Source organism: Lontra canadensis, unplaced genomic scaffold (assembly GCF_010015895.1).
Source record: "Lontra canadensis isolate GAN:19392208 unplaced genomic scaffold, GSC_riverotter_1.0 scaffold24, whole genome shotgun sequence".
Classification (NCBI taxonomy): Eukaryota; Metazoa; Chordata; class Mammalia; order Carnivora; family Mustelidae; genus Lontra; species Lontra canadensis.
Genome location: NW_022631018.1, coordinates 7,559,245 through 7,571,758, shown reverse-complemented (window position 1 = coordinate 7,571,758; position 12,514 = coordinate 7,559,245). Strand labels below are relative to the sequence as shown.

The 12,514-nt window shown below is 40.7% G+C and overlaps 1 protein-coding gene across 2 annotated transcripts in view; it reads right to left on the bottom strand.

The window, feature by feature from the left end:
• Positions 1-1,640: 1,640 nt before the first annotated feature.
• ACBD6 (acyl-CoA binding domain containing 6) overlaps positions 1,641-12,514 on the bottom strand; it is a 200,692-nt gene continuing 189,818 nt past the window's right edge. For both annotated transcript variants that reach the window (XM_032862718.1, XM_032862719.1), the window contains one exon: positions 1,641-1,926. In XM_032862718.1, coding sequence (XP_032718609.1) covers positions 1,772-1,926 — 155 coding nt within the window. In that variant the 3' untranslated portion in view covers positions 1,641-1,771. The remainder of the gene's footprint in view (positions 1,927-12,514) is intronic.

The following is a 12,514-nucleotide window of genomic DNA, read 5'->3' as shown; positions in this document are numbered from 1 at the left end:
TAAATAATCTTAAAAAAAAAAATTAAGGTCAAGTTACAAAAGAGAAATGAGAAAAGGAGCTCCTTGATAGCTTCCTGCTTAGATAACTACTCTGTAAATCTGAAATGACTTAAACACTTTTTGATTTGCTAATGTCCTAAAAATGCACAAAGCACTATTAATGAAAGCTGTATGTAACATCTTGGTCACTTTTACTGTAACTAATGAATAATGTTTGTTAAAACACAACTAATGGGGTACATGAGAGAGTTTTGCTTATTAATAGCAGGTTGCAATGTGGCTGGGATTATGGGAAAAGAACAGATAATGAATAGAAAGTTCTACCAGAATCATAGTAATGTTTCAGTATGTACTAACATGCACATCACTTCCACAGATAATTAAGAAACCATTTAAAGAATGAATAGTCTTGGTGAATGGTTTTGGTTTACATCTCGGAAAATAAGAACTCAGCTTAGAAAAATCACAAAATAAGCAGCATTCATATGCCTCATTTCTGCTCTGAAGGGGCTTGTTCCAGGACAGCTTAGGTGGAGCTAATGAGGACTGTGTCCACCGTCCAGGGTTCCCCTAAGCAGGTTTATGACTTTTCTTAATATTGACACATTGGAAAAATTATCTTCAAACAGTCCTCTTTCCATCTCAAATCATCTTACTTCACTTCTCTTCCTGTGACAACTATCTACTTTCCTTACACAATGAGAGATATCACGGAATTTCCCAGATGAGTTCTTGAGGATTAAAGGGGAAAACCCAGAGAGGAAGCCAGTTTCAACAGTGGCATATTTTGTCTATTCTTTAAAGAAACACTGTGGTGTACTTGTCTGTGTTTTTAATTAAAAATAAATAAATAAATAAATAAATAAATAAATAAGAGCTCTCCTGGTATCCAGATATAACTACAATCACAGCTAAGCATTAGGGCATTATGGGCTGTTTCCCATTTTAAACAGGCCTCATAGTTCGGGTCTGAGGCCATTTCCAGAGACTACTGCTGAAGGCCATGGGGGGCGGAGGGGGGACATTAGAGCCAATTAAAAGGGTGCTAGGGAAATCCCTCCCCATTTGATGAAGGTGAGTTTAAGGAACCTTGACCTAAACAGTGAAGTCTCTGGAATTTGTGCTTTGATCCTGAAGTGAGGGTGTTGAATCTTATCCTAAAATGCCCAAGATTTTGAGGTTTTCAGTAAATCTGGTTATTCTTCTAATTTCTAGACCCCTTTTAGGACAAAATTCTACCCTTTTTTGCTTGCTTTTTCTTAACACCCCTTTCTTCTCTATCTTCTCAATTCCGTCTGCCAAAAAGAGGAGACATTTTAGTTCCCTATTCAGAGCAGCCGTGAAAACGCCACAGAATCATTTGCTCTCTACCATACTGGGACTTCATGCAACTTTCCTAATTGTCAGTGTAGCACTGTCAGTCATATTTTGCTTCTGCAGGTGTTTTTTAAAAGAGCAGCCATGTTTAATATTGTGAAATACGATGTGTCTCCTCCTTGCCCCACCCTCCAGAGCAGTGATAAATTTCCGCGCACGCTCAGCAGAATTGGATTGTGTTATGCACAGTACACATGTTCATCACCAAAACTGTACTTGCTGGAATGGATGCAAGGAGAATGAATTGCTGAGACTTCAAAATACTAGTTCCTCAGAACTGATTTTATTAGCCAATGTATACCAAAGATGGTGGTAAAAGAAGTATTATTTTTTGCAGTTTTCCTTCATCACTGAAGCCTTCTGATGTTACAGACTGTGGTTTTCCAGTCTTCGATTAAGCCTTGCCAGTCGTGTGCTGCTGCAACACCAAAGATACAGCTTTGCAACCTGTCACCTCTTCTGGCAGGCAGCCGTCTTGGTCTCGGAGGGTGGGGTCAGCGCCGGACTGGAGCAGCAGCTCCACAATGTCCAAAAACTCACAGGCAGCAGCTGACAGGAAAATCGACAAACAGGAAAACAAGGTTACCGTGAGACAAAGAGAAACGACTGTACTCCCGCAGGAAAGGCAAGTGCTGAGCAGGGAGAGATCCTGAACAATGAGAAATGTTATAGGGGCTGGTGGGTGACCGGGCCTTGTGATGAGAACTGGGCCATGAAAGCGCATTTTCAAGGGTTAGGAAAATCGAGTCTACCTTTTTTCATTGCCCAGAAGCAAACAAACACATTTTCAGAACTGTGAGGTTTTTAGAGTATTTTAAGAATGAGATGAGGGAAAGAACAAAAACAGTGCTAATGTAGTACTTTGATCAGAATAATGTTAGTTTTATAGGCTAGGTCAAAAGGCTAAAAATGTTGTAAATGTAAAAGGAAAGATTTCGTTTCATCTTTGAAGAGGGGTTTAAATGGGTAATTAACTAAACTTTAAAATTTGCAAATGAAAAAAAAATCTGGCCTAGTCATCAGACCATCTCTCTACAGAACTTTCATTTATTTAAAAAAAATAACAAATGACTCCAGTCACACAAGGCACAGGAAGGGGACACGGACCTATAGATGTGGAGACTCACTATGAAGATGGCACGTATCGCCCCCAAGAAGGACATACAGACCAAAGGGCTAGAACGGACAGCCACCTATGCTTTTGCACATACACAGAAATGATTTATGACAATGCTGGCATCGCGGATCAGCAAGGAGACAAAGATGCATTCATTCAGATGCACTGGAATAACTGGGCTAAAGGCAAAAACAGGCATTTTATACAGGATGAAACAGAAATGGCAATAAACATATGAAAAGATGAATAACCACATTAGTAGTCAGGGAAATTAAAATTAAAACTCGGAGATATCACTTCGTATCCAGCAGGTAGGTGGAAATTAAGAACAGACAATAAGAAGCTACAGAAGAGGGCTGCGACAGGGGACGCTCTTGGCCTGAGTGCATGCTGGTGGTCACTAGGGACAACAGTGTGTGTGCTGAACCTAACACACGTGGGCCCTGCACTCAGCCATCCCACTCCTACTTACATACTCTAGAGAAACTTGTAAGTGTGCTCTCTAGGTGATGTTTGCAAGAACGTGTGTAGCAGCGCTATTCGTAATAGACCCCAAAGGTCAACAACCCAAATGCCCATTAAGAATAACATGGGAGGGGCGCCTGGGTGGCTCAGTGGGCTAAAGCCTCTGCCTTCCGCTCAGGTCATGATCCCAGGGTCCTATGATAGAGCCCTGCTCAGTGGGGAGCCTGCTTCCCTTCCTCTCTCTCTGCCTGTCAAATAAATAATAAATAAAATCTTAAAAAAAAAAAAAAAAAGAATAACATGGGAAGGGGCACCTGGGTGGCTCAGTCATTAAGCAGCAGGCTTCAGGTCAGGTCATGATCCCAAGGTCCTGGGATCGAGCCCCGTATCTGACTCCCTGCTCTTAGGGAAGCCTGCTTCTCCCTCACCCACTCCTGCTGCTTCTGTTCCCTTTCTCGCTGTGTCTCTGTCCAATAAATAAATAAAATCTTAAAAAAAAATATGTGAAAATAAAACACTGTTTACTTCTTCAATAAAATACTATACAACACTGAAAACTAATGAACAATAGTTTTACAGATGAGAGTGCCTCCAGAACATAACGTTGAAGGAAAGAGATGAGTCAGAAAAATACATACAGTGTGGTTCCACTTAAACAAAAATTAAAAAATAGACCAAACTAAACACCATTGTTCAGAAAGACAAATATGCAGTGAAACTACAAAGGAAATCATTAATATAAAATTTGGGATAGTGTTAATCTTGGGGAGAGGGGATGGAGGGAAGGCCATGTGACTGGAGAGGCACACCCAGGGGGTTCCAAAGATACTGGCAATGTTGCATTTCTTAAGCTAGGTGGTGGAAACATTTTTTTCAAGTTACATTTTAAATTCTTCACATATATTTTATATACTCTTTCATAGGGTGATAGAACAGCAACAGCAAAAAGTCAAAAGAGAAAAGAAAAACAGGGAAAGAAGGGTAAGGAGTTTGATTCAAAGGTCACTTTACTGAGCACATGCTACAGCTGTCCTATCGAGGATGCATTAAGATTCCTGTTCTGGGGAACTTATGAAAAAGCTGTGAGGCTAAGATGTAAATCGGGCACTCAACACAAAAAAGTAACGAGCGCGTGTGTGTGCAGACACAAACACACACACACTCCTGCAAAGAAGTGGGGATTGCGGTGGGTGGAGAAGTTGAGGGATCAGGAAAAACGCAAGTAGGTGGTATGTAAGCTGAGCTCTAAAGGACAGAGTAAAATTCCAGGTAACCGGAGACAGAAAGGCATCGTGGAGAGAAAACATCACCAACAGAGGGAGGGCTCTGGGAAAAGCAGAGGGGGCGGACCTGAGTCAAACCGTGCAGGGCTGCGAGAGCCCTAGGAAGCCATGCTGAGAAGTGTGGTTTTGAGTCCTCCAGGCAAGTCTGCATTTATAAGGAAGGAAGCGGCATAATTTGGCCTCTGTGCACGGATGATAATTCTAAAAAGAGTGACTTGGGCAGCCTAGAAATTTGTGGCAGGCAGATGAACTAGGAGACTATGACTGACTATTTTAGGAGGCCTGAAATTTGCCAGTGTCAGCATGAATATAAAGGGACTAAACAAGAGCCACTGAAATTCTTGTGGATGGGACACAGCAAGTACTGGGCAGACTTTGAAAAAATGTTCATGAACACTAAACTTAATAATTAATGAAGCTGATATAATGTTATATTAACAGTTAAACATTTAGTTATTATTTTGCAATTTTCTTTTTGTTTTTTTTTTGGAACAAGAAATATTTATTTTAGGTTTCAAACATTTTTAGAGGTTTTTGAAAAGCCCAGAGGCCTACCACTTATGATCATAATGCTTACTGAATAAAATGGCCCAAGTTTTTCTATACTTGGTATGAAACTCAGATACCATAAAGAAATTTACTGATACATCTGAATTCATAGAAACCTAAAATTGATAAATTTGAACACATAAAAATTTAAAACAGCTATACCACACACACACACACACACACACATACAATACGATATATAATGGTAAATCATAAACTAGGAAACATTCACATATATAACACATACAAGAGCTAATAACCTTAATATTTAAAAAGCATTAACAAATCAAAAGAACAGGCAGGGTTGTCTGAGTGTCTCAGTAGGTTAAGTGCCTGAGTTTTGATTTTGGGTCAGGTCATGATCTTGGGGTTGTGAGATCAAGCCCTATGTCAGGCTCCGTGCTGGGCGTGGAGCCTCCTTAAGATTCTTTCTCTCCCTCTCCTTCTGCCCCTCCCCCCACTCTCTTAAAAAAAATAAAAAAGAACAATGGGCAAAAGAATTATAGGAACCCAAGATGACACCCATGTTTTTAGTATAGGAGACTTGTGCTCTCTGTCTCTCTCCCTCTCAAATAAATTAAAAAAAAAAAAGAAAAAGATTTATTTGAGAAAAAGAGCCAGAGGGGAGGGGCAAAGGGAGAGGGAGAAGCAGGTTCCCTTGAGTGGGGGGTCTGATGCAGGGTTCGATCCCAGGACCCTGAGATCATGACCTGAGCTGAAGGCAGGTGGTTAACCAACTGAATCACCCAGGTGCCCCTCAAATAAATAAATACAATCTAAAAAATAAATATACAAGTAACTCTTAAAGCTCAACAATAAGAAAATAAGTAACTGGATTAAAAATTGGGCCAAAGACTTAACTGACACCTCACCATAGAAGATATACAGATGGCAAATAAGCTTATGAAAAGGTATCCCACATCACATCAGAGAAATGTAAATTAAAAGAATAGTGAGATACCACTACACACCTATCAGAATGGCTAAAATGTGCAACACGGCAACATCAAATGCTGGTAACAATGTGGAACAACAGGAACTCACTCAGTGCTGGTGGGATGCAGAAGGGTACAGCCATTTGGAAGACAGTGTGGTGGTTTCTTACAAACGAAATACTTACACCCTTACCATATGATCCAGCAACCATGCTCCTCGTGTCTACCCAAGGGAGCTAAAAACCTATGTCCACTCAAAAACCTGCACATGAATGTTCATAGCAGCTTAAATCATCATTGCCAAAACTCGAAGCAACCAAGATGTCCTTCAGTAGGGGAATGGGTATATAAGCTATGGTACATCTATCTAGACGGTGCAGTATTACTTAACACTAAAAGGAAATGAGCTATCAAGCTATCAAAGGACATGGAGAAACCTTAAATGCATATTATTAAGTGAGAGAATCCAATTTGAAAAGGTTACCTACTGTATGATTCCAACAATATGAACATTCTGGAAAATGCAAAACTATGGAAATAGTAAAAAGATCAGTGGTTGCCAGAGGCTGGAGGTGAGGGAGGGATAAACAGGCAGAACACAGTAGATTTTTAGGGCAGTGAAAATACTCTGGATGATATCATAATGACAGATACATGTCATTTTATACTTATCCATAGAATATACAATGCCAAGAGTGAATCATAATGTAAACTTTGGGTGATTATATTACAATATGATAATAATTTTATGGTATGCAGGTTCATCAACTGTAACAAACATACCAGTCTGATGAGGGATGTTGATAATGAAAGAGTATGAGAACTGCTTGTTGTGAGGAAAAACTCTCACACATGGTGACCAGAAGTGAAGTGTGGTGGTGTGAGGGTACAGGAGATACACAGGGAGTGTCTCTGTTCTTTAGAGGGAGGCTATCCATGGGGTGAGGGGTATATGGAAAATCTCTATACCTTTCCCTCAATTTTGCTGTGAACCTACAACTGCTCTAAAAGTCCTAACCCACCAAGCACTTGTAATTGGGTCTATTTCTAGGTTATCTATGTTTCACTGATTTACACACCTATCCTTATATTAAGGCCGCAGTGTCTTGATGTTTGTAGAAGTCCTGAAGTAAGGGCATGTCCTCCATCTGGCTCCTTTCTTTTTCCATACAACTTTTAGGATAAGCTTGTAAATCTTTTTCAGAAAGTCCCGTTGGAATTGTGATTGGGAGTGCATATAGATCAATTTGGGGAGAATGGAGATCTTAACAGCATTAAGTCTTTTGGCCCATACACAGTAGTAGGCTGGCTACTTATTTCTTCCTCCTAAATGCATCTGCCTTTTACTCCTTTCTTTTGCCTTAATGCACTGGCTAGAACTTCCAGTATGATATTGAATCAAAGGGGAGAGTTCCCAGTCAGAAGGATAGCATTCAGCCTTTCGCCATTAAGAATGTTAGCTATCAATTACTTCAGGTTGAGAAAGTTCCCTTCTATTCCTCTTTTGCTGCATTTTTTTTTAATCATGAAGGGAAGTTGAATTTTTATCAATTGTTTTTCCTATATACATGGAGATGATCATATGTTTTCTTTTGGTTTTGATCTGTTGATATGGTGAAATACAATGATTTTCAAGTGCTGAACCAACCTTGCATTCTTGGGATAAAGATATTGGAGTATGATTTCTTTTTTTGTATATTGCTGAGTTCACTTCACTAATATTTTATTAAAGATGTTTGCATTGGGATGCCTGTGGGCTCAGTCAGTTGAGCGTGCCAACTCTTGGTTTCAGGTCCAGGGTCATGAGATAGAGCCCGCTGTTGGGCTCCATGCTCAGCAGGAAATCTGCTTGAGATTCTCCCCCTCCCTCGGCCCCTCCCTCTGGCTCATGTTTTCTCTCAGAATTAATTAAAAAAAAAAAAAAAGATGTTTGCATCTATATTCATGGGAGATATTGGCCTGCAGTTTTCTTTTCCTCTAGAGTCTTTTTCTGGTTTTGGTATTAGGGTAATGTCAGCCTCATAGAATGAACTGGACAGCATTCTGTCTTTTATTTTCTGATAGAGTTAATGTGTAGAATTAGTTTTATTTCTTCCTTAAATATCTAGTAGAATGCATCAGTGAAGCAATCAGGGCCTGGCGATTTTACTGTGGAAAAGATTTTAGCTCCAAATTCAGTGTCTTTAATAGATGATATATGGCTACCTAGGTTATCAATTTCTTTTGAGTTTGTATCTTTAAGAAATGTGTCCATTTCCTCTGTTATCTAATTTATTGCTATGAAGTTATTCACAATGTCCCACTATTTGCTTCATAATATCTGTACGATCTATTACATCTCCTTTTCATTCCTGAAATTGGTAATTTGTTTCTTTTTTAAAATTATTATTTTTTTATTACTCTGGCTAGGGGTCTATCAGTTTTATTATTTCAAAGGTTTTCAATGATTTCATGGATTTTCTCATTGATTTCTGGTTTTCTATTTCAATGGTCTCTGTTCTGATCTTATTTTATGCCTATGCTTACCTTGGGCTTCATTTGCTTTCTCTAACCTTTGAAAAATAGAATCTTAGGTCATTGACTTGAGAGCTTTCTTCTTTTCTAATAAAAGCATTTAATTTCCCTCTAAACACTGCTCTAGCTGCATCCCCAAATTCTGATAAGAGTGTTCTGCTTTTCATTCAGTTTTAAAATATTTTGTAATTTCCCTTGGAATTTCGTTTTTGACCTACGAGTTCCTTAGAAGTGTGTTTAGGTTTCTGACAATTGTGGGGGCAGGGCAGTTTCCAGATACGTGTCTGTTACTGATTTCTAATTTAGTTCTGTGGTGATCACAGAGCAAACTTTGTATGATTTTAAAAATATTTGTTGAAGTCTGTTTTATGGCCTGGAGTATGGTCTATCTTGGTAAGTGTTCCATGTGTACTTGAAAGTATTCTGTTTCTTAGATGGAGTGTTCTGTAGATGGCCTAAGGATCTAAAGTTGATAATTAAGTCAAGTTGGTAGATTGTATTGTTCAATTCTTCCATATCCTTGCTGAATTTTTATCCACTTGCTCTATCCATTACTGATTTATAGCCGGACAGTGAGGTTTTTTTTTCCTTGCTACTCTGTGTCTCGTAATTTTTGATTGAATGCAGAACACTGTAAGGTCGCAGGGCAGTGGAGGCTACACTAAATAACAGTATTCACACCCAGAAAAACCTATGCCTCTTTCGCTGTCATGCGGTTGGAATGGGTGCTGAATCTGTCTGGTCCACAGCTGAACCGGGTCTGGGTTTTGCCATTGCTAGAGGTGACTTCAGGGCGTCACACACGCTGGAGGTTCCCCTGGCTGTGGGCTGCTGCTACCTTACGTTTAGCGCGTGGCCACAGGTGCCAGGGCTTTGTTTGTTTGTTTTCCCAGTGTTCTTGCTCCACCCTCAGCTTTAGGAGACTCTGCATCTGCTACAGAGGGAGCCTCTCTGCACTCTTGCTCCTTCCCCATCGGCAGCAGAGCTGTTGCCTACTGCTCAGTCCCACGGTGGGAGTGGAATGGAGTTCTTTGTCCTTCTGGGCTGGTCCCAGTCTTAGGCAGAGGTGGGGATTTCTCAGTGTTCCTGCATTCCTGCCCCCCAACCCCCAAATGTACAAAATACCACCTGTGTGAGGGAAGAACATCTGGGGAGGAACAGAGTTTTGTGCCCTGCTCTCAGTGGCAAGAGATCTCTGTTTTTGGGTCAGCGCAGGGCTCCTTGTCTTTTCCAAGTGGCAGAAAGCTTGCATTTACTCCCCCTCCCAAAGCAGAGGATATCTGCCCGGACCTAGGGACAGGAGAAGAGGACAGAAAAGTTTTCTGCTCTCCCTGAGAGGCTTTAAGGCATTTTGCTTCACATGAAATAAGGATTCAGGGAAGTGGCAGGATTTCAGGCCTGGGTGACATTGAGAAGGGCTCTCTCTGTTCTCAATTCCTCTATGGTTTTCCTAGTCGGTGAAAAGGGGCATGTGAATGAGGACTCACACCTCTGGTCTGAGGCTCCCGGTTACTGTAGAATGTCACACTAGCTTACTTTAAGAATCTGTTAATTTTAGCCATCTTCTTAGTGCTTTTATGGTGGCTGCCTCCTCCTGGGATGCTCCATCAAAGGTGAAACAGTTTGTGTGTCTCATAGGGGCTGGTCATTCTTTGGAATCCAGTTTACCTTGCTGCCACACAACCTATGCTATCTGAAGGGTTCGAGAAATTACTGATCTTGTAGATTATTTATCCTTTTCTTCTTGTTAGTACGGGAGCATTGTTCTTTTGCACTTCTCTACATTTCAAGGGGAAGTAGGAGTGCTGGGTGGCTCAGTTGGTTAAGTGTCTGCCTTTGGCTTGGGTCATGATCCTGGAGTCCTGGGATCGAGCCCATACTGGGCTCCCTGCTCAGTGGGGAGTCTGCTTCTCCCTCTTCCTCTGCTGCTCCCCTGCTTGTGCCCTCTCTCTCTGTTAGATGAATAAAATATTTTCAAGTGGAAAAATAAAATATTTTCAATATGGGAGTTAGGTTTTTTTTTTTTTTTAAGATTTTACTTATTTGAGAGACAGAGAGAGCACAAGTGGGAAGGGGCAGAGTGGTAGGGAGAAAGAATTTGCAGTGAGCATGGCGCCTGCCATGGGGCTTGATTCCATGACAGTGAGACCATGACCTGAGCTGAAACCAAGAGTTGGATGCTTAACTGACCGAGCCACCTGGGCACCTGGGAGTTTGGTTTTAGATGATTTAATAGTGATATTTCTTCTTTTGCTCTTTGTTGTTACTCAGATAAGGACAGTTTCTCTGGCTCCCTTCTTTGCTGGTGGCTGCTTCCTCCGGGCTCCCTGCTATAAGCTGTTAAATGGCATAAAGCCAGCAGCCAAAATCACGTTGTGATGAGTTATAAACTTGGGACAGCTTTGGCCATCCTTTATATTAGTTGCCTTGACAAACTCAGGCACCAAACCCTACTACGTAATAGCACAGGCTCAGAGGGAGTTCTGTGTGCTAGAGGTGGAGGGCAGAATTTTACTCTGAGCTGAAGTCAGATCATTCGAGAATGCTATCTCTGCCTCCAGTGGTGTGGGATTTCTTAGAGGGCTACCAGGATTATCAATGTTAAATCAACATTTGATGAATGAATGAATAAATAAATAGAGAGTGGGAGGAAAGGTAGAAAAAAGCAAGAATTGCCTATTCCAGTCCTGGGACAGGTGTTAATGAGCTAAGATTACATTTTGCACATAAGTCACAGAGAGAATATCTTTACCAAGGCCCAGGATTCAACAGAAATTATATAGGATTATAACAGCCCTTGAAGAATTTAAAATAATCTCTCCCAAATAATATAATGGACATTTTAATTTTACATTTCTGAAAGGTTTTACCATGAATCACTGTACACCAAATTAGATTCCAATGGAAGGCAGTCTCTTACCAAATATTAACAAAGTTAAAGACACATTGCCTAGTGTCAAGTAGTTGAGAGACGAGGATATTTATCCTGCATAGAACTAGCTACATGACATTTATATTTTGAGAAATAATCATTTAACCTTTTTGCCGCAGCTATCAGTCTCAACTTATTGTAAAAAACACTTGGTTAGGTTTTAAAATTGGAACTTTTAAAGCAGTATCAGGGGAATAAATTTCCAAGCGTATAAATCTGTAATACAGGATAATAACTACCACTGTCCGATCACACTTCTCAAGTCTAACCCAATACTCGAGACTCCTAAGCACGAAGATCAAGGCTAAATCGATGTATACTACAGCTGAAGACACTAAGCCGGCCGTCTCAGACAAAGAAGCACTAATTTCACATATGCCATATTGTGAAGTGACTTTTCCAACAGTGAGATATGATATAACGGTATGAGTACTAACTCAGGAGTAGAGCTTACATTTTTAAATTCCACATCTGGAGGACCACAGCCAACCAGCTGAGAAAAGGCTAAGGAGGCCATCTAACAATCCCCTAACCTAAACAAATGTGAAGGGAATTTTAGTTCAAGTCTAACTATCAAGTGAGGTTTAAATTAGGAAGTTCGGGGGCACCTGGCTGGCTCAGTCGGTACAGCATGCCACTCTTGATTTCGGGGTCATGAGTTCAAGCCCCACACTGGGTGTGGAGCCTACTTAAAAAAAAAAAAAAAAGAAAGAAAGAAAGAAATAATAAATTAGGAAATTCAGGGTTGTAGAACAGTACTTGAGTGAAGGACAGGGTGTCCATTAAGAAAAGGAGTTTTATTAACAAACGCCTGGGATTTATGCAAAGACAGGCCGACATAAGCACAGGCAATCAGGAAGTTGGAACAGACGGAAAAAAAGAGAAGAGGAAGACCCATTTCAAGGACAGAGAACACCACACAGGTGCATCACATTCTGGTAAGAAGACGGCATCAGTTATGTTTGTGACAGACAAGGTGCTGCATGTTCCAAGGCTTTGCCAACTGGCAAAGATAGGTGCCCAACAAATAGTTTTTGAAAAAAAATATGCTTTGTACCCCCACCTAGCTGGTGAGCTACTTGATCACATGCATTGTTAGATTCTCCTCTCCGTCTAGCGCAGTGCTGGGAACTTAGTATTTGCTCAAAATTCATTAGTTAATTGATTTCTCCGCCTTTGGCATCTTCAGTAAAGCACAATTCACAAGGCAGAGTCATCTTTTCAGGAACGTGTGAGCTGCCCACCCCCTCAAAACGGACAAAGGCACAGGAGAGGAGAGAGGGATGAGAAGGGTGCTAGCATCTTGCCAAATTAATGAGGGGATATATTGGTGCCCACAATG